Source organism: Xiphias gladius, chromosome 1 (assembly GCF_016859285.1).
Source record: "Xiphias gladius isolate SHS-SW01 ecotype Sanya breed wild chromosome 1, ASM1685928v1, whole genome shotgun sequence".
NCBI lineage: Eukaryota > Metazoa > Chordata > Actinopteri > Istiophoriformes > Xiphiidae > Xiphias > Xiphias gladius.
In genome coordinates, this window is record NC_053400.1 from 25,744,467 (window position 1) to 25,766,960 (window position 22,494).

General features: G+C 40.1%; 1 protein-coding gene across 1 annotated transcript; it reads left to right on the forward strand.

Moving 5' to 3' along the window:
• Positions 1-872: 872 nt before the first annotated feature.
• On the forward strand, positions 873-21,845 carry cdkl5 (cyclin-dependent kinase-like 5). The gene is made up of 17 exons (XM_040127339.1): positions 873-987; positions 1,083-1,219; positions 1,697-1,817; positions 3,234-3,293; positions 4,172-4,262; positions 7,272-7,374; positions 10,004-10,084; positions 10,229-10,404; positions 11,251-12,083; positions 13,111-13,451; positions 14,872-14,973; positions 15,311-15,416; positions 16,423-16,558; positions 17,275-17,380; positions 19,669-19,791; positions 20,728-20,988; positions 21,438-21,845. The coding sequence occupies exons 1-17, from the start codon at positions 873-875 to the stop codon at positions 21,843-21,845; spliced, it is 3,300 nt and encodes a 1,099-aa protein (XP_039983273.1).
• Positions 21,846-22,494: the final 649 nt, after the last annotated feature.

Below are 22,494 nucleotides of genomic sequence, written 5' to 3' on the forward strand. Positions count from 1 at the left end.
TTGACCAGGCTGCTACATGTAAATCATTAGTAACTAAATGTACTCTGTGACGTGACATTAAAATGTGGATTCCCATCATTTGTAAACACGTGTAGCTCAATCCCTCCAGTTGCTTTTATTTTGAGAATATTTCAATTTTTGCTGTAGCTTCTCATTAGGGTTGAACAGAGTCCAGTTTGGTAATAATTTAAGCCTTCAAAACCCATTATAAATCTCATTTTCAGGAAAGGAATCTCATGATATATAGCCTGATATTTAGTTATATATTCCAGCATGGATGAAGCCAGTAGAAATAAATCCAATAAAACCTGATAAAGGGCATATGAAGATATGTGTGATTATTCTGTTTGCCCTGTTTCCTCTTTTTTGAGGACCAAAAAAATTATTGTCTTGACCTGTGTTTAAGCCTTGTGAAAGACTGCAGCACATTTCCCAGAACAAGCATTTGCTGTATGCACGATTACACTATATGATCAGAAACAAAGCCTACCCTTTTATTGTTTTCCAGTTAAACTGTACAATACTTGAGGTCTAAACTGTAGCATCCCAGCTGCAGCACAGCCTTTGAAACAAAGCTACGGTAAATCTCTGAATCTGCAACCACACCAGCAAGGTCGGTCGCGCAATCTGATGCTTGATGCCAAGGATGTGCTGTTTTTTTGTGTGCAAGAGCCGTGTGGTAAAATAAATTGAATTGAGAGCGCTGGCATGGCTCTCGTGTTGGCACTGCCCCGGCAACTTGGGCATACTTTTTTTTTCATGTGTAGAGTGGGCAGGAAATCAATTTAAATATCCTCACCGCTTCTCTTATTTCTCCTTTGCACCTTTCGTTCCACAAATACTTTCTATTTCTTACTTCTATTCTGATCCTAATGTTCTATGTATCTTTGTACCTGTCTACGTGTCTTGGAAAGAACAATCACCTCCTCATATCTTCACAGGAAACCAACGAGTTGGTGGCCATTAAGAAGTTCAAAGACAGCGAAGGTGAGTGACGGCGCAAGGGAGGGAGGAAAGGAGGGAGAGACAGAGGAAGAGCCGAAAACAGCTGTATCATTGCTGTCTCTTTCATCTCCGCACAGAAAATGAGGAGGTCAAGGAGACGACCCTTCGGGAGCTGAAGATGCTTCGGACACTGAAGCAGGACAACATTGTCGAGTTGAAGGAGGCTTTTCGCAGGAGGGGGAAGCTCTACCTCGTGTTTGAATATGTTGAGAGGGTCAGCTTAATGACACTGTCACTATTATTTCACTGTTTGCACATGCTAAGCACACATTGATTCTTACATTACATATCTCTGTTCCGCTGTATCTAGTCTAAGTTTCAGGATGTTGAGGCTGCTCAGTTAAACATAAAAAAGCGTCACCATGGCAACATATGAACTATGCTGTAGGTGAATAATGGTATTCCCCACTGTGTTGCCAGGGTATCTAGCCAAGTGTTTATTTCATGACAGCATTTATTTTCATACTGTATTCTTGTCGTTTTTGCATGGTCAGGGTTAAAAAAAAAAAACCCCAAAAAAAACCACTAGGACCAGGGAGAGGAATCCCCACTGTAAGAATTATCTAAGACATACTTGAAAAAACGTGAACAACATTCATATTATAAAGGACACTTTCAAAATGCCAAGTAGTTAAAGCTGCAGCTACACCTGCTAGCCCTTTCTAGAGGTAAATTTGGTATTGGTTTACAGAACATGCTGGAGCTATTAGAGGAGCTACCCAACGGTGCACCGCCTGATAAAGTCCGGAGCTACATCTACCAGCTCATCAAAGCCATCAACTGGTGTCACAAGAATGAGATAGTACACAGAGGTGAGGAGTTTATCTTCATTTCTGTATTGATATCTCTACTGGTGGTGGTAAAATAACATTTTTCCTATTTCTTTTTAATTTTGTGACACTTTTGGTGGTTGAAGTGATCTTCACTGTGATCTACAGTGTGATCTACACTGTAAATTACTGTAAATGCAAGTATATGACTCACACAGGGCCACAGGTGTCATGTAGGACACTGGTGTCATGTCCTCAGTATTTTTTGTGGGAATTTCAGGGGTTTTAGTGATTTTTTTTTTAAATCCTACAATTAAAAAAAAGTTAATATTTAATGGACAAGATTGGTCATATACTCTATTTTCCTTATTGTCAACAAATGCATGAAAAGACTAGAACCAACCAAACATTAGTCCATCTCTCCAAACGTTCTGACCTCCTTATCCTGTCTGTGGCTCTCTTCCTACTTCCTACAAATATATATATACAAATATTCTTTTATTCAAAAAAAGAAAAGGAAAGAATCTGGGCACTGTAGTTTTTAGAGAACATTACTGATATAGGAGTAAATAATGCATTTGTTGGGGGCTGTTTTCAGCTGCGGATTATACACATTTGGTCCTCTTGTTAGTATTTACGACAGAAGAACAACGGTTGTGGGATTGACTCAAAATAAACTACAGCGCCCATGTTTATTGTATTGATGTAACATGTCACACGGTATGTCACTCTATATTGTCGCCCACAACTCAAATTTGTTCACCAATTCAAATACGTTGCGCCCATTGACGGCTGTTTGCCAAGTTAAAGAAGCAATCGACCAATCAGATCTCCGTAGGTGGGATTAACAATGGGGACTTCTTCCATGTAGCTGGGTGGCTATATGAAGAAGAGAAAAATAGCGACAAGTGTGGATGAGATTGCAGCAGCTGTAAAAGCTGTTTTAAGTTGACTTACGGAAAAGAAAACTCTTATTTCGACAAATTTCTTTGATCAGTGTAAAAACGCATTAACTGCTCATAACCACCTCCCTTACCAACAAAAAACTGGCAACAACAGTCGGTCGGCCAGTCTGATTATCAGGCTCATTTAGAAGTTGATTACAATATTTTTCGACTTAAAATACAGTTGAATTTCACAACCTGTAGGCCAGATATATAAACAAAGCATTCCCTCAACTTTTTTTTTTTTTTTTCCCTTTGGCATTGTGGAGAAGGCTTGGAAACAGTATTCAGACGTTCATGTAGGAAAATCAATCAGATCATTTTGATTTTCAGAGAACAGTTAAGTGTGGCTCAAACAGAATTTTAAGAACAACTCTGTTCCAAACTTAGTCTCTAACCATATTCATATACTGTTGGTCACAAAAAAACTGCAGAGGGAAGTCTGTGTGTTTGTTATATTTCAAAGTGACTTAAACCCATTGTTGACAGCCTCCTGTCTGTGTCTCTCTTCCAGATATCAAACCTGAGAACCTCCTCATCAGCTCTGAGGATGTTCTCAAACTCTGTGACTTTGGTGAGTCTTTGGATCTTGAGTTCTTTACAGCAGCCATATTGTCACACTGAGATGTTGAGATGTTGCTTAACAGACTGAATCAGCTTTTACTAGCGATTTATTAGACATTCTTCTGTATTTGTAGATTCATCGCAATGCTGTCAAATTGTCTTTGATTTTCGCAGTTAAATCTGTGATTTCATTTTGGCCTGTTTGGTTTCTTGGGTTCAGTTCACCGTGAAAACAGCAGCAATAATTTGTCACCTTGTAACATCAATTCTGCCGCTGGGAAGGAGCCAACCAGCATATAAAATGTACTTTGGTGGTTGTTATCACAATTAATCTGCCAAAAGTATATTTCAAGACAGTGAGGTTAATGTTTTCACCTGTTTACCCCATAAAATACTGATGAATTATATTATTGCATTGATACAGCATAGTTTTGTCATTTTACAGTTCCCCAGGTGTGTATTCTACATTTGGACGGGTCTTTGCAAAATCACACAGCTAATTAGCTTTGCATAATTGGCTAATGCAACCCTACTGAGTCAGCTGGGGTGAGATTTGTTTGTTATTCACTGTTGGAGCTGGCATTCTGTTTATTGTGATTTTTCATGCTTAAAATGGACTCTCTGTATACCAGTTATCTAAAGCAGAGTCTCAGCCTGCCTGCAGTGACATAACTAATTTGAGTCTGGTCACATGGGATGATAACCATGGTGCTACTGTAGCTGTCCAAATACCTTGAGTGTTGATTGTACTTTAGTCTTTCTAATTAGCCATTTGTACCTTTGTGTGAAGGACTGCAGATTGTCTGCACATTATCACAGAGTACTGGTTGCCTGATGTACGCTATCAGGTCTATGTGATTTATCAGTCTCCATGTTACTCTGGCTCAGGTTTCGCTCGTAACCTGTCAGAAGGAACAGATGCCAACTACACCGAGTATGTGGCCACAAGGTGGTACCGCTCGCCTGAGCTGCTGCTGGGGTGAGTCTCTGTGTGTGTGTGTGTGTGTGTGTGTGTGTGTGTGTGTGTGTGTGTGTGTGTGTGTGTGTGTGTGTGTGTGTGTGTGTGCGTGTGTGTAGGAGAGTAAGTGAGAAACAACATTCTCAGTTTGTATTTTCCTTTCTTCCTGGAGAACCAGAAGGGCGGAGTTTTTGTATAAGATTGTATCAGACAGGGGCATCATTTTCTCTCCTGACGCTGTTTCCAATACCTCACTTCAGGATATCAGCCAATACAGAGTACCTATCCAATAGCAGTGCTCGGGTTTTCCCAAATTCAACTCTCTGCGAAGAACTCATTCGAATAGTTTTTATGTAAGGTAACATGACTTACCTTTATAATAATAGAAAGGAAACTGTAAATAAAGCAACCCACCAGCATGGCGAGATTAACCTGTTAAGGGGTCCCTGGACGAAAAGTTACTGTGGGCCCCCACTGACGCACCACGTACTGACCTCTGAATTTGTACCCTGCTGCCTCCAAGTTCCCATTAACCAGGCCCGCTGTGCTGAAGCAATACATAATATGCCTCAGTTTGTGGTAATTTGATTGAACACAACTTTATTGAGGAATATTCTCCACATGAGGACAATATAAACTAAAATGAGAAGCGTATGAAAACTAGTTTTTGACACAGGGAACCTCCACAAGACAGGGCCAGATAATTGGTTAATAATGCAGGACCCACCTTAGTTGATATTATACCGTAATGTTGCAAAGAACTTAATGAAACTGCCAAAACCAGTTGAGATGGTTGAACCCAGGGCTTTTGGGGCTTGATTGGTAATCCAGCCTTGACCACCTGTATGCCAGTCATTACAAAACTGAGACCAAATTTTCCATAGATCCCAAATATGCAGGGCTTCATTTTCTGGGGAAATGTGTCTAAAATGATTAAGCAGACACTGAACTGACCCCCTATCTGTTTCATAGGGCCAGTATTGATCAGGTATAGTGGACTAGTGCATCCCTAGTATGAGATTGTGTATGTTGCTTGACACACTAAAATAGGCTACGTATAATGGGATTACAGGAAGAGTTTTTTGTTTTCCTAATACATCACCTTATCTTCAGTTACCATGAAAACCATGTGAAATATCTATCACAATTTCCAACAGCCCATGGCGACCTCTTTAAAAGTCTCATTTTGTCTGACTAGACACAGAGAAAAGCAACACATCTCTCTCACTGGAGAAACTGGAACCAGAGGATGTTTGGTGTTTGACTTTTAATTTATTAGTCCATCATCACAGTAGCTGATAGCTGATGGATTTTCTGTGCGGAAACTCTTAGTTGATTAATCAGCTGAGGGTTTTGGCTCTAATAGAGTTATACTGGACAAAAAAAAATGTTTTTATTAAATCGGGTCTGAAGTGGATCTAATGTATTTGGAGGGTTGCTGATATGAAAAGGTTCACGAAGACCTGGTTTAACCCTGATGTTCTGTTCTTTAACAGCTCCAAAAACCTAGTTAATGCGGTTTTATCTGCTTGATACTTCATGAATTTTTATAATTTTACGAGAATTTCTTACAAACATGATTTTAAACTGATGGCATGTTTAAAAAGTCTGCCACTGAAAGTGTACTACTGTTCAGGGTCTCAGAGACCCCAGCTATAAAACATAGTTAAATACAATGTTTTTTTAATATCGTGTCTATTTTTGATTGGTATTGACATTGCTTTTGACACAGCACTACTCGTCCCAAATACCAAGAACTCTGATTGGTTTTGTTTTATTACATTTTAATTGATCCCAAACATAAGTAAGATCACTATGTAGGATGATCTATTGTTTTATATATGGTTTCTTTGTGTCAGACCTGTTGGCAAAAAAGGAATATATATATGTTCATGAAAACCATTATAGCATAGTGAACAAATAAAATATTATCATATTTGGTGTAATAACCAAGCATTGTGGCCATTTCCGTTAGTTGTTATCTTCACCAAATGTGCCGACCCAGTTTGTGGCAAAGGGAAGGGCTACTACTTCAAAATTTTGCTTCATATTGGGTTTTAATAAAGTCAGAAGAAAAGATAAGAAGAAATTTATTGATTTTGTGATTCTTAATATTACACATCCAGCAGTGGGATCCGTGGGACACCAAAACAATGATGAAGTAAAGTCAATGTCAACAAAACACAAGGGTTAAATGAAGTATTGTCCTTTGTGGTAGATGTCACCCATCTGCTAAGCTCTATATTATTATATTTTTATAATTATATTCTATTTACTAAGAGCTATATTATTTTTGCAGGTGTCTTTTTCCACAAGGTTGAGCCCCAGAAACTATTTTGTGTACCTCGCATGTTCACATTTTTTATCCTCATTGTTTGGATTCAGATCACTGAGAAACAGGTGTTAGTCTTTTCCATGAAAAAAAAGAGCAATGAGTCACCTGCTACATACTTACGACATGAACCATCGTGTACACCGTATCCCGAGATCACATTTCCGTTTCACGGTGGTTTTTGTTGCTTATGTTGTGTTTGATGCATTTTGCTGCATTGGATGTCCATTCTAGCTCGGAGACAGCTGAATGTCATCTAGCTTCACTGCTGTAGCCTGATTTAGCAAATGCCCTGGAACATTTATTGAGACAGCGTTTGAATGCTGCCCACTCAAATACTCTCTCCCTCCAACACCACCACTCCTCTGCTTCTCTGCTGCCAGATCTCTCACCATTTCTCATCAGGCTCCTAAGCTCCGTTCCCTCAGAAATGACCATCTTCCTTATGAGCATCGCCGTCAGAAATACAGCATCCATTGTTTTATTTTACTGTAACACCACCACTAATAATGTTAACCCAGTTACCACGAGTCTCATAATTATCTCCTCTTATCTCCTCTCCTCACTAGTATCCTCATTCTCGTTTTCACCATCACCATTATCACCCCTTCCGTCTAATTAACAAAGTCGTCATGTGGCATCATTGATGATGTTTCACACAAATAAAATTTCGACTGGGTCTCTTGTGTCTGTCTCAGGGCTCCCTATGGAAAGGCAGTGGACATGTGGTCGGTGGGGTGTATCCTCGGGGAGCTGAGTGACGGACAGCCCTTGTTTCCAGGGGAAAGTGAGATTGATCAGGTTGGTGAGCCCCAAGTAGTGATGAAACAATAAGCGGATTAAACAGTTAGCAGTTTGGCAACAATTTTAATACGATTAAATAAGATAGATAATCTCCATCATAATTTATCAAATAAAAACTTCACATTCGTAGGTCCTACTGTAGCTTCTCCCCTGTGAGGACTGGTAGCTTTTCTTTGTCTCATATCTTTATGAAGTGAATCTTTTTTGGGGTTTTTTAATAGTTGCCCAGACAGAATACATGGTTTCATTCCTCCGTATCTAACAAAGAGCTAATTTGAGCTTTAATTTTTTTTTTTTTTTTTATGTAGTGAAATAGATTTTTTAACAATGTTTTGAGTCCTTCTGAGTCAAAAATCACATTTATGGTTTTTTGGACTTAGCACCTGGACAAGAAAGATTTGTGTGTCTTTTGTACACTGATTGTTTTGATCAGCAAAAATAAGTAATCAGAAGACTACATGGTGGGCTCTTGGAGTGGTGATCAGCATTTGTCCTTCCTTTCTGACATTTTGTAGACCAAACAAATCAAGTCAAATTTATACATATATATAGTCCAAAATCTGGGGTCTGTAGACCCTCAAACAACTAATTGATTAATCTAAAAAATAGCTAATGGTTGAATCAATAAATATGAATAATAATTTAGGATTTATGTATCCCATCATACATCCAAACAATTGTAAAATGTGAAATTTATGGAAACAATATGGAATTGGTCAATGTGCTGGGACATGTGCTCTCCTGATTTCCATCATTACCACAACTTTCCCTGATAAAAGAGTGCAGTGTATCTCCCAAATGATGGAAATAAATAGCCAAAGAAGGAATATTGTTACCAATACACACTAATTAACATCAGTATGATGTAAATGTGTCAGACTTTTCCAAAAGGCTTTTCATTTTTGTCTGCAGTCCCCGGGCAGGTTGATGTTACACATTTAAGAAAGAATCAAGTCACTCATGGTGACAAACCCACAGAGAATTGTCCCAACTCTTGCAGCCTCTCTCCAGCTAAAGCGAAAAGATTGCGATAAACCCAGCGTACACTACCTGCCCTGCACCAAATGACAGACAAATAAAGTAGTGACTTGCTGGTGAACACAGTTTAGCATATAGAAGCTAGACAGACAGATGTTTTCCTCTGGAGTTGGTAGAGACCAAAACAGAGCTAAACGGAGAGTGGTAATTGGACTCACATTCACCAGGTGGCCAGACATGACATGAGGCATGACTCCAAATGAATGATAATGTTGCTCTGTAACTGCTGGATGTTTAAATAAGCCACGGTTTGCTAACATGTTCTTCATATCAGATTTATAAGTTGATAATATGTTATTGTTGTTTTTACAACCTCTTTGTGCTGCCTCCAAGTAGCAAAAAATAAATACTAATTATGCTGGTTTGAAAAAGGAAGACATGTTCGCATGTAACTCATGGAGGAGAATGTAATCTCTTAAACGTGATTAAAACATCAAAAAAAAGAACAAAATTAAAGTTAATTAGAATTTATCAACAGTGACAACAGCAACATCCGTATAGTTAAAAAAAACACCTCAAGGTCTATTTAGTAACTGTTGTGTGGCTTTTGATCATGTCATATGATCTTCATCGGCAGACAGAGTTTGCTCAGTGGTCATTAAATGTAGTAGATGTTCACATTTCGGCGTTTTTGACCACGTAAAAGTTTGGATTCAGTCTTAATTCTTGATGTTGGCAACAACATTTGACAAAACAGTCTAAACTCTAAATGTGTGTGCTGTTTTTTGTTTGGGATTGTTTTTTTTTTTTTTTTTTTTTTCCAGAGTGACAATTGAAGCTTTTTATTCATTTCATGTAATTTTTACATAAATTTTAACAAAATGCTCATAAATATTCAAAGAGACATTACAGTTGAGAGAAAAAAAAGTCTTCGTGTTGTTGGTGGCGAAGTTTAGTCTACTGCGAATACAGTTTAGTCTACTGTCACATCTTTAACTATGATCGTGCTTCATTTTATCTCCAGCTCTTCCAGTTTCACCAGGTCCCTGGTTCAAAAACTCTGCAGAGCAAATGAAACTCTTCTACAACAAGAAACCGTTACCTGGACGTTTACCTTTATTCCTTTCTTTACCTTTTTCTCCTTTTTCTCTGCTCTTTTTTCTCTCTTCTCTCCTCCTCTCCCTCCCTCTCTCTTTTCCCCTCCTTCTTTTTCTCTCTCTCTCCTTCTCTCTCTCCTCTCTCTCTCTCTCGTGGCAGTGTTCCCAGCACCATGACTGAGTGGATTGCTGTGACTCATGAGATAGGTGGTTGGTGTTCAGTTTAGCAGCAAGAGAAAATGTCCCAGAAGGCCGAACAAGACTTTGTGTGTGAGCGTGTGTTATGTTAGTGTGTGAGTGTGTGTGTGTGTGTTTAATAGTTTATTTAGTGTGATCCAGTGATAGATTTCTGTGTGACCTGAACTGTGCGCTACTTTTTACTGGCACAAACATCTACTGTATGTTGGAAATCCTAATAGTAATAGCATTTTCAATGCACAAAAAAGTTCAGTTTGGATCCGATTTTCATCCAGTGTGTGTATGTGTGTGTGTGTGTGTGTGTGTGTGTGTGTGTGTGTGTGTGTGTGTGTGTGTGTGTGTGTGTGTGCCAGTTTCCCTCAGTTACTCATCCTCAGACTTTGGAGAGAAGGTACCAAGGCATCTTGAGTGGTTTGATGATGGATCTGATGAAGGTAAAATACCAAGAAGTATTCAAACTAATATATCCACTTATATTCCTGTTAACCTTTGTCAGTTATTGATATTTGTATAGATAAAATCTGAGAAAAACAAGCCACTGAATAAGTTCCCTCCATGTGCATATCTTTCCCCTTCAGAACCTGCTACTGCTGAACCCAACTGAGCGTTTTTTGACGGAGCAGAGTTTGAACCACCCGGCCTTCCAGCCTCTGAGGCAGGCAGAGAGAGAGAGGCCTCCTCCTGCATCTCCCAACCCACCGCGCTCCTCCAAGAGGAAAACACACCATCATGGAGAGAACACAGTTCCTACAAGGTTAGACTACATTCCTTTATTCTCACTTTCTGTCACAGCTTCCACCCGCAGTCATCTTACAATGATCATTTTGAATCCCTCTCAGGGAACACTGGGACTAAAGCTGAATGATAGGGATAGATAACAGTACACTGTATGTAATATTGATTATATCATGATATACAGTTGTTGTTTTTTTTTCCAAATTAAACTGATATTGCTCTTTGGCTTATCTTGTGACTGCGTGGATAGTCACTTTGTTATAGACAGCACAGCAAACTCGTTAGCGATGGACAAATCTCTATCATGTCACAGTCGCAGTACATATATTTCCTCATATCTCTCAGCCGGGACCCTAATTCACCAAGGGCATCATAGAGAGCATGCTGTAACTATGAAAGGAAATTGAGAATAATGCTGTTCAGTAAAGATTAGAGTGAGTGAAAAAATATCTGTCTTTCGGAGCTTGCTCAAAAACATGGCCTTTGCAACTGTGTTTGTTGCATACATTACTGTATATCTATATAACAATATATTTAAAGTAAATAGCTCAAAGAAATTTGATCTAATGGCTGCATTCATTGCTTCTTGACCCAAGCATTGTTCCCTGAGAGAAGATGTCCAATCCAAGGATAGATTTTTTTCCAATTTTAAGAGAGTGGATTTCTTGACAGACTGTTTGAACAGTTCTCAGATCAAGCAGGACTAGGCTTGTTGGCATTAGAGCCTAGGGAGTTTCATTTCAGTGGGAAAAACTTTGAGTGCAGGTATTTGTAACATTCAGAAAAAAAGAGAGACTTTCTATCCAAAAAGATTAGGACTTTAAAATGAAGCCTAAAATAATGCTCCCTACCTCTGCCCCTCCAGGAGTCACAGTAAGAGCTCGAGCCGTCGCTCCAACAGTAAAGAATGTTCCAGTCTCCCTCGCCACGGGGACCTCCATCACCTCGGCAATGAGAGTTTCCTCAATGGTAACAAACCGGCCCCATCCAGTTTAAGTCCTACACTCCACCCCAAGGGCCAGTACATGTCCCAGACCCTCAATCGCTCTGCCTCATCCAGCAAAGACCTGGCTAACAACAACCTACCACACCTCCTCAGTCCCAAAGAAGCCAAAGGCAAGACAGAGTTTGATTTCAGCTTGGGACCCTCCCCAAAGCTGCCAGACCAAGGTCTCGGGGCAAAATACTGCCACAGCAAACCCAGCTCCTCCCGCTCTCAGCAGCAGCAGCAGCAGCAGGCTGGCCGCCACACCTTCCTGGAAAGCAAGACCAACACGCTGCAGTCTGGTGCAGAGAAACAACATGGCCGACATGCCCACAGTATGGCCGACTCTGCCCACGGATCCATGTCCTCGTCTTCTAAGAGTTCAGCCTCTTATCTCAGTCTGTCCAAGAGCCACAGTGCACTGAGTGATGCCAAATCTGTAGGGAACCTCAGCGATGGTCGACTCCACCCAGATGACCCAAACTCCAACACAACAGCAGGGGTGGGTCCCAGTGCCCGCTTCTTCCCTGCCAGCTGTTTAGACCTCAATGCTCCTTCAGGTCCTCCGGGGCCACCTGGCAGCCCCTCTGCCCGACACAGTGATCGATCTGGGCACAGCCCCGCCTCTCGTAGCAGTGGCAATGTCCGCATGGAGAGCAGCACACTGGACTCCTCATCCAGACACAAGTCCAGACATAAACCTTTGGCACCAGGTAGGTTCACGAGTAAGACTTGCATTCAAGAGTCATCTTCATCATCCTCTGGCTGTGACTTTTGAATTTTCTCCAGGAATAGCTAGTTTAAAAGCGGGCCTACAAGACCATATTTGAAAATAAGTCTTTTGGCCGGGACCATCAAGAGTTGGAGAGAGTACATTGAAAAATATCAACAAAGCATTTTCAGGATAAAACTAATTCATGATCTACATGTAAAGTTCTGTTATGAATAAAAACAGTACATACTAATGGATAAAATTTGTCGAGCACAAGACATAAATTAATATATAAATATCACACTGTAGCATTAAAGAAGTACAGACACAGCAAAACAACATACAGGTTCTAATGTAGTTAGAAAGGATGATGGGACAGATCCCCATGTCTAATTCTTGCAAGCGTGCACTCAAAACTGATGTATGATGGCAGCGTTGTCGGTGTTCAAGTTTAAAAATACTGTGCATGATTAATATATAACTGAATTATCTTTAACACAGACTAAGGCAGAGTGAGGACATTCTTCAGTCACTTGATTTAGCATCAAGTTTGATTTAGTATCTTGAGTTTCCCAGTTGTAATTATGATTTGGATCTTGATATAAAATGTTGATTTTATGGTAATCATGGTTACTCAGACATGCCATATTAGTGTATCATCAAATGCCTTTTAAAGCAAGTGCCAAATATGTTATCAGTTTGTACTCTTTTGCGCGCTAAATATAGAGGCAGGTGTTGAACAAATCAGAACTTAGATGACATGTAATGCTGGCATGCATGGTTGGTTAATTGATTAGTTAATGTACAGAAAATTAATGCAATTTTAATTAAATTAATTCAAAATCAATTTCCAGTTTGTCAGATTTGAGGATTTGCTGTTTTAATCTTTCTAATGTAATTGTAAACTTATTATTTTTTTCGAGTTTTGGGCTATTGATTGGACAAAACAGCAATTTGAAGATCTTGTGCATTTTTTTTCCCAAAATTCTCATCTTTTATCTCTCTTAAATCTCTCCTCTCTTCTCCAGAGGATGCCGGTGCTCCGGAGCTCTTAGACCCAGGAGGAGCAGGGATGCCGTCCACTCACACTCTGCCTTCCCCACATGAGTCTTATCATTACGGCCTGGGCTATACCTCCCCCTTCTCCTCTCAGCAACGGCCTCAACGCCACTCCATGTACGTGAGAAGGGAGCGCCACCGTCCCCACGGGGTCGAGGGTGGGATGGCGGGCTTGCCTGCACCAGGGCAGGTGATACCGACAAGAGCCAGCAGCCTGCAGCTCCTCTCCCCCCAGCTGCAGCACCGGACCACCCTCACTGGACACTCAGTGAGTTCTTCAAGAGAGGACTGCACTGATGACATGACGAGGGTTAGTAGCAGACGACCCTGTTAGTGTGGTGGTAGTTAAAGGAAAACTTCACCCTAAAATACTGAAACTAACACTGTAAAATGGTCCATTTGGGTCTATTATATTGTCTGGTGATGTATTTTTCTTATCCCCAGGGATAAAAGGCCAAATGCGGACAATGTTTGTTCTACCACAGCTACAATATTGGGTCAGAATGGTGTTCTTAAAAAAATTCCTAGGTCAATTTAAGCAGACAGTCAAAATACATATACACCGTGAAGGATCCTTTTTACCTTTTTTTGTGAGTAATAAATAAGTTAAATCTTTTATTAAAATACAACGCAGCTCATCCTTAAAAAGCACATGATCTATGACACTGAAACTGTGAGGACATGTCTTCAGTAATTTAATGACATCAAGGATTGTGATGGTTTTACAAAAAAATTTAGACCCAAAATGTATAGGAGATCACATTTACAGAAAATGTAAATGAACAGTTAAATGAATAAATAAATTATGAAGTTTTGTGATTTTAGGAGGTTAAATCTCAGGATGGGAATGGTAAAAAAAAAAAAAAAGGCAATCATTTTTTAAAAGAAACAAAACAAAACAAAAGGTTTTTTTGCATTTTTATTTCAATTGCTCGCTTGTCAATAATTCCTTGTGCTGGTGGGGTTATTCGGGGGGAATTTGTACTCGTGACCTCAGTATTTCTAAAATCCTGGTCACAGCACTGATCTGACAAAGAAATTATGATGGAACACGTAAAGGACAAACTATTACTACAATATTAACACTAACACATAAACTAAGACATATTCCAAGAGGACATTAGGGTAGCTCGGGAGCCAGCATGGCAACAAATTTAATAAGTAAAACTATATTGATACAAGTGATCAATCAATAACATTGTGGCCAGCAGGAAGGCGGCAGCAGTTATTACTTATTATGACTGGAACCTAACGCTTTAACTCAATTTCTCCGCCAACAGTACAGTAGCCTCAAGAGACCATAATGCAAAGCAGCCACAAGATGTTGAGTTTTTATTGATGCTCCGCCAGCACCATCGCCGAAGCTCCCCACCTGCAATGGAAACCCACATCTGAATCCAACAAGTCAATGACATTCTCTTGGAAACGATGTTGTTGTAAATGATACCAGGAAACGTGGGAAATTACTGAAGAAGGAGATGAGGCAGGTTGATGAATGGGTACACAGACACAGAAATAATTACATCTCCTGAAATGCATTGAAGCTCACACATTCAAGTTATTCAAGAGTGCCAAAGGGTGGATTTTTTCTTTGCTACATGCATTGAAGATGTGTGCGTGTGTGTGCGAGTGTGGGTATTTCACAAGACAGTGGATGTGTGCAGGGACTGTCAGTGTCTCACATTATCATTGCCACTGCTTCATGCTGCGCCTGTCCGTCTTCTCAACAGAGTGAGCAGTCCCCTAAAGACATGAGCCACCCTTGTGCCCCCATCAAAGACTCTGCGAGGGACAACACTGCCGCTTTTCATACACAGCGCTCTAAAAACGAGGTCCGACCCCCTGACTCCTCCAACCAGTTCAGACAGTAGCTCTTCTGACCGCTGGTTTCCGTAGCTTTCTCTGTTTCTACTCAGGTCAACAGCCTCACTGCACGTTGTCGCTGGTATAAATGTAACCTCACTGAAAAACTCTAAGATTGTCCCGAATGTCTTGTGATGCGAGCCAGTAAAGAATGTGATAGCTAATGATAAGTGATGAAGTGAGATTAAATCGGATCATTACTCACAGAGATGAAGATACTGAGCAACCTTGTATGGTCCCGTGTCCATGTGTGTTTGTTTGTGGGGTTGTGCGTTTGTTTGTCCACATGATGTGTGTGTTTCTTAGGTCGGTATGTACCACGACCCTCATGGCGAGGATGGAGGTTCCTCCAAGGAGAACCGGATGATCTTCACCGAGTCCATGCCTCGGAGAGTAGGCAGCTTCTACCGAGGTAAGGGACGGGCATCATCGAATGACAAAGTGTGTGTAGTGTGGCACCACATACGGCATCAGGAAAGTGAATTATTTCGGCAAGGTATCACTCAACTTTAGGTCCACCTATTTAGCATTTAGTAGCACTATATAAAAATTTAACAAGTGGTTTACGACATACTATAATGTAGTTGTAAGCAGATATAAGGACATTTTAAGTGTTTATTGTGTATTTGTCAACAACTATAACTTATCCTGTTAAGACATATATTATATCACTACAGCTGAGTTTTACTATATTATCATTTGTTATCTGCTTATACACCAGCTTCCACTTGTGGTTGTCCACAGGAGAAATTGTAATTGCTGACAAAAACATTAATTAACAATCATATCTGCTTACAACTACATTACAGTGTGTTTCAAGCCATTTGTTAAATGTTTTTATACTGCTTATGAATGCCAAAATGGGGGACTTAAAGGTAAGTGTTTAAAGTTTATTTGTATGGCACCTTTCAATAACAAAGGAAATTCAAATGATTTTTCATGGCACAGAATGAGGCACCTGGACAAGATATAAAAGAAACACGTGGCAAAATAAAATAAAAAAAATAAAAAAAGGCATATATATGTGATTTTAAAAGAATAAAATAAAATAGAACAAATGGAATAAAACAGAATAAACAAGACTGGGAGCAGAATTCGTTTTGCAGATATTTGGTCATAAAGCAGGTACTTAACAAAATAAGCTTTGACCTTCTGATGGCGCTGGAGGAAAAGTCAGGGGATCATCAAATTATTTCAGGGGTTTCTCGAGGGGTTTCTTTCTACACTTACTATTTTGTATTGTTGTTGTTGTTTAACAATTTTCAAAACGATGGATTAGGGGAAATGCGAGCGCAGGAAAAAAAAAATACACTGCAAAATAACTCCCAAAATACATGTACCAAAAACACACTTCTCAGCGAAATCTGCACACGCATATACACTTTGAATTGTTTTCTCTCCCCCTTGCTTCTCCTCAGTCCCTTCCCCCAGACCAGATAACTCCTCCTCTTTTCATGACGGTGTTGGGCAGGGTCGAGGGCCGGTCGTACCCGTTGTACCTGGAGACCCTGTTGCCATGGCCAACCACTCCAAGCGCCAGACGGCTTTTGACTGGTGAGAGTTCATGTTTTTTTTTTAAACTGGCATGACGTGACTTTTCTTCACGGTAGCTTCAGGCTTTTTCCTCATATTCTTGGCTAATTGAGGAATTCAACCACCAGATCAAAGTATCTGACATTTCTTCCTCGCTGTCACATGAAAATCTGTCACAACACTAATTAAGATCCATCACATTTTACAAGATTATTTTGTGGTGCTGCTGTAAAGGCATAAACTGTTACAGTCTCTAAATTACTAAGATTAAATGAATGCAAAATTTTATTTAAAAAATTACAGCATGTTAGGTCAGATGAAAAAAAGGGAATATTTCTTGTCTGTATTTGCTGTATTTATTGTCATGATAAACCATAAGAGTGCAAATCTAATATTAAGTGAATTACTTTGTTTTTTTACAGTGTCCACAGTTTTCTTTTAAAAACCCTCTTTGTGCTGTGTTGAAAAGTGAATCATTTGAATAGTTATTAGCTGACCTAACGCTGAAAGCTTAAAAGGGAGAATTATTCAAACATCAGTCACAGTCCTCCATTGTGCTACTGGTGTTATTTTAGGACCACTGTCTTTTCTTACTGAATATGTGTTCTGCTCATAACATTATCTATCTGGTTGTGCCCTGGCACATGGGACACATCTGAAAAGGACTCACCGTTTAATCCCGAGCTTGCAGTTACAAACGTGAGTCATATGAACAATTTTCCACATTTGCCACGTAGGACCGCCGCAGAAGCGATGGTCATGAGTCCTCCCGAGCCCACCAAAGAGAAGGAAAAGCAAGGCTTCTTCAGAGCCATTAAAAAGAAAAAGAAGAAGACACAAATAGTAAGATCATTTAAGTCATCACCTGTCATTCCATTTAGTACGTATAAAAATATTTCTTGTGGCTCCACGTGTTGTTTCCCTTGACCATAAAGTATATTTTAGTGTGTAGTAAATGCTGATCAGTAGGCTTTTTCAGACCGGCGCATCTGAGAATGGTTATCTTGTAGCATCAGTATCTTCTGGCGTTTTACATATGCTTAACACGGTGAAAGCTATTTATGTGAATTTTACTGTGAACACTGATATTAACCACCAAGCATGTGAAAGGGTAATTCTGGTTTATTGCAACGTGGGTCTTATTTTCATTATTTTTTATTTTCTGCCATCATTCCTGTTGCAAATAATAACACTGGACTCACCAAGTTAATTGCCACAGCGGCATCGCTACAATGAAGTGCAACAAACCAAAATTGATTGTAAAAAAAAAAAAGCAACAAGTCCTCCAACCTAAATGACCACATCGGTCATTTGTCCCTTGGCTATGACCCAGCAGCGGGTGACCTTCATCATCATGGTTACAATGGTAAACCCGCGGTTAAAGTTGCAGAACGGTCACCGATAAAGGAATAAATGTTGACAATCACTTTTGACACAGGAAACGAACAGCAGTCTCCTGTGTGAAAGTCCTGACAGTCCTTGACCCCTCCATCCATCCACCCCAGCCTCCTTGTAATGTGGACTTTGTCGCTCTCTACACTACATCCCCTGACTTCCGCCTCTTTGCTTCCCGTCATAATTACTACAGCCGCTAGAGGTCACCCAACTATACAATGTAACCATGTGCCCTAATAAGCTGCTCGCACAAACGACCTGTGGGCCCGTTTCAAAAACAGCCCCAGTCTAGACAAACCTATCTGGAAGAGACAATGATGGTTGTGCAACTACACAAGTTAAGTATTCATCAAAATGTAGTGCAAGCGTTAACCACATTTTCAGAAAATTGGTAAAATAAAACGCAAATTAATACGTGTTTTCATCCATAACTGTTACGCAAATATTAGTTCCAGATAAAGTTGGTGGTGCTAATTTTCCATGCCATTAAACTAGAGCTGCAACAATTACTTGATTCATCAATCAGTCAATCAACAGATAATTGATCAGTAACTATTTGGAGAATCGAATAATCATTTTAGTCATTTTTTAAGCAGAAATGTCAAAATGTTGCTGTTTACAGCTTCTCAAAAGTGAGGATTTGATACTTTTCTTTGTTCTTTGTATAAACTTGTTATCTTTGGATTTTTGGACTGTTGGTCAGACAAAACAAGACATTTTAACATGTCTGTGGCAAATTACATTTTTTTCATTTTTCACTTTCACCTTATTATAATTTTACAATTTTTTGGCATTTTATAGACAAAACTAAAATAATCTTCAGATAAATCAACAATGAAAATAACTGTTAGTTGCAGCCCTACATTAGACAATTGCAGAAGAAGAGGGCACAACTAGATGAGAGAATGCCACTCAAACCACAAAGAAAGTGGAAAACGCAAAGAAAATATGGCATTTATTTTTGTTTCATCTATTAATTCCAGGAGGGTTTCAGTCTCCTAATCGGTCCACGCGTACGTGCAGTCTCCAGTGGAGCAGACGCTTGTGTGACCTGAAGTCACATGCTTTATGTACCTCATGTATAATTCGTTAAGTCTGTTTGCCCTTGCACTTTTCATCAATAAACCAACATTTGTGTCTCAGCCGAGTGTAAAAGCTCTTTTGCAATATTTTGCGACTTTTTTTTTCAAATTCTCTGTGTTTGTGTGCAAACCCAAAATGTGCTTTAGAAGAGATGGATGGAAACACAGTGACAGTTTTCCTGTGCAATTAAGGATTATTGCCAACCTTTTAGAAGCCCTTTTGTTTTTACCTCGAGGCAAAATGGTTCAGATAACCTGGCAAAAATGTATTCATGCTTGTTTTCATCTGATAATTCTCCAACTCATCCCTCGCCCCATTGGAGTTCATCATAGTAATGTCGCCATGCCAATTATTTTTGATAGTACACTGATATTATAACAGATAGAAATGATGGCCAAAATTTCGAAAATAAGGCACACGTTGTAATAAAACAGAATTATTTTTTAATACTGGTCTAAATTTCCTCCCTGTCTGTTGTCCTCCCGGTTTCTCTTAACAGTCAAATATCCATGATATTACTCATTTCTTTTCTCTGTATCTATTGTTAAGTGGTTTTTCTTTAAATGGTTGAGGATCCGGTGCTGCAGTTGTTTTCTGTTTGCTGTCGGAGATCTTGCGTTGAGAGTTGTGGCTGTGCGTCTTGTGCTCCACAGACGGACATGGAGGACGGGAGGAACCCCAGCATCAAGAAAAGTCTTTTCCCCCTCTTTAGCTCTAAGAATAGCTTAAAGCACAACTCAGCTGTCAAAGTCCTACCTGTAGTCGCCTCGCCTATGGTACAACACCAGCCTACTGCACCCTACCCTGCCTCACCAGTAATCTAACCTCAACACTACAGCTGCATGTTAACTCACACTGCACTCACCAGAATGACCTGGTTTGAAATCCTCTCAAGCGCTTGACGATTGATTGACTAAGTGAGAAGAAATTGAATTGAAAGGATTTCAAATATGTTTTGAGTCCAATACTGCACGCTGTTTGTGCATCCATTTTGTCTTGCTATAATGTATGTCCAATGCAGTCACCTTGCATTCACGTTGCGCTGTGAGACACTGATTTCATTCTGCAGTGTGCGCTGTTTGTGAGGCCAACACCTCTGCACATCGAGACTCATCCTTTTCAAATAAATCATTGTATCATGTGAGGGTCAAGAACACATTCAACACTTATAAGCACAAGAAACCAACACATGCATCCAAACTCATACTGCAGACATTTACAAACTTTGTACTGTCAGTTTCAGCTTCTAAAAAGTGATAATTCGCTGTTTTTCTTTGTTTCATATTGTTGTAAATTTAATCTTTCAACATTTTTCAATTGTTGATCAGACAAAACAAGCATTTTGAAGACATCAATTTAACTTAATTATTAATCCATTAACAAAAAAATAAGCAAACAGATTGTATACAGATATATAATTAAAAATAATTGTTAGTTGCAGCCCTACTGTGTATTATAGGTTGTCAAAACACAGTCAGACACAAGACTCCGTATAAAGTCATCACTAATCACCATCACCACCTCCTTGTGTTTTGTCTGGTGCTGCCAGAGGGGTGCATGAAGAACCTCACCAGGATTTGAGATGTGATTTGAGTGAGAAGTGTTGTGTGATAAGAAAAAATAACCTCGCCACGGAGAGAATAAAATTTTCCATGAAGTAAATATTTTGGATAAGCTAATCATGCTCCTGTATTTTGTTTCTGAAATGTTAGGTTACTGGTATCGGACAAGAACACCTGTCCCTGCAGAGGAGCTCCAAGTCCTCCTCCCATCACGGCAGCCGACGGAAAAACCGCGAGCGATCCCGAGACAGAGACCGCGAAAGAGAACAGAGCCGTGACCGAGACAGAGAGAGGGAGCGAGAACGGGAGAGGGAACGAGAGAGAGAAAGGGAGAGAGAGAGGGAAAGAGGGAGGGAGAGAGAGAGAGTCAATGACTGGCCACCAGAAAAACCAGTGGACTCACACTCCCAGGTATGTAAACACCGCACACTTTAGTTTGTATTTGTCTGAAGATCATGGCCCAGAGCACAGTCTTTCGCCAAAATGTCCTTATCCTAACTCCATGTTGTTTTCTAACCAAAACAGTCACATTGGTATTAATCACAAATACGTTAATTACATGTAGATCATGTTATTTGAGTCATATAATAGCTATTTGTAGGTGAGACCATACAAAGTGGTTCTGTATCTCACACATAAAGTCTCATGCCCAAATTATGTGAGCCTGAGCTCATTTAGTCATTTCGATGAAAATATTAGACTCTAAAATGCTATATTATGAAATAAAACTTCCATGTCAGCCCGTGTTAATGTTATCCACTATCCAGGTAACTTGTCACAACGTTATCGAAATGTTGTCAAAAATTGAAATAGCTGCAAAAAACATGTAGGATTCACAAAAATGATTTCTCTCCCACCAGAGCCAACCACTCAAGTCACTCCGCAGGCTCCTTCACCTCTCCCCTTCTTCCTCAAATCAAGGACAGCCTCCTCCTCCTCCTCCTCCAGACCTGCGCTTCCAAGCCCCCCTCCCCAACCCCCCCCAGCCCTCCTCCAAAGGGGGCTACTCTGATGGTCGAGGGCATGCTGAGAGCAGGGGGCACTCCGGGGTGAGCAGCACCGCCCAGGCCAAGAGCCGCAAGGCCAGCTACCCCCTGCCCGGACAGATCGAGTCCAGCTGGCACGTGTCTGCCTTACAGCGGGCAGAGGGTGCACAGTTCACCCCAGAGCAGCTGGGCATCAAACCGGGGCAGAACGGACCCACGTTTACCCGAGCCTCCCGCACCAGGATGCCAAACCTCAACGATCTGAAGGAGACTGCGCTTTAAAACCCCCAAACCACACCACCTCCAGTATGGCTCCTTCCTGAAGGCATCTGCCAGACGCAGAGATCCTGGTACTGTAGTAAAAGTTTACATGAAAGTCTCTTTCACTGGATCAACTCCTCATTCAGAAACAGAGTTATCTGTTGATGCTCATGTCTCTGAAATCTACAAAGATTAGACGTAGACAGGCGAAACACAAACACCAGTAACGCTGTTGCTTTGGGGAATTTAAAAAACGGGAAAGGGCCCACTCCCTCACGGGATGCCAGCACTGTATCAGTTGTATGTTATTCTCTCTCTACATAACAAGGTTAGAACTTCAGAATAAGCTGATCGTTCGTGTCAAGGAGACACTGCCCATGTGGCCCCTTTGCTGCCATCTTCTGCTCGCAGGACACTACTACACACTACACATCTGACAGCCGCTGTCACACCGTGGCCAATAAACTCAAATGTTTTTCAAGCTCTGATATTTGATAAGAACAAAAAAAAAAAAAAAAAAGATTTATATCAACATTATTTATTAAATATTTATTTGTTTTAAATTCAAGGATATAAGCTATAAATGACACAGTATGTAGGCTATATGGGAATATTATAAGGTAATATAGAATTAAATGTGTACTTGCAAGAGCTTTAGTTTCGACACAAA

Excerpts from the sequence above, each read along its gene's own strand:
- cdkl5 (XM_040127339.1), top strand. The coding sequence starts at position 873 with ATGTTCTATGTATCTTTGTACCTGTCTACGTGTCTTGGAAAGAACAAT. Across the intron at positions 3,294-4,171 it reads TCTCAAACTCTGTGACTTTG|GTTTCGCTCGTAACCTGTCA; the intron begins GTGAGTCTTTGG and ends ACTCTGGCTCAG. Across the intron at positions 15,417-16,422 it reads AGTAGGCAGCTTCTACCGAG|TCCCTTCCCCCAGACCAGAT; the intron begins GTAAGGGACGGG and ends GCTTCTCCTCAG.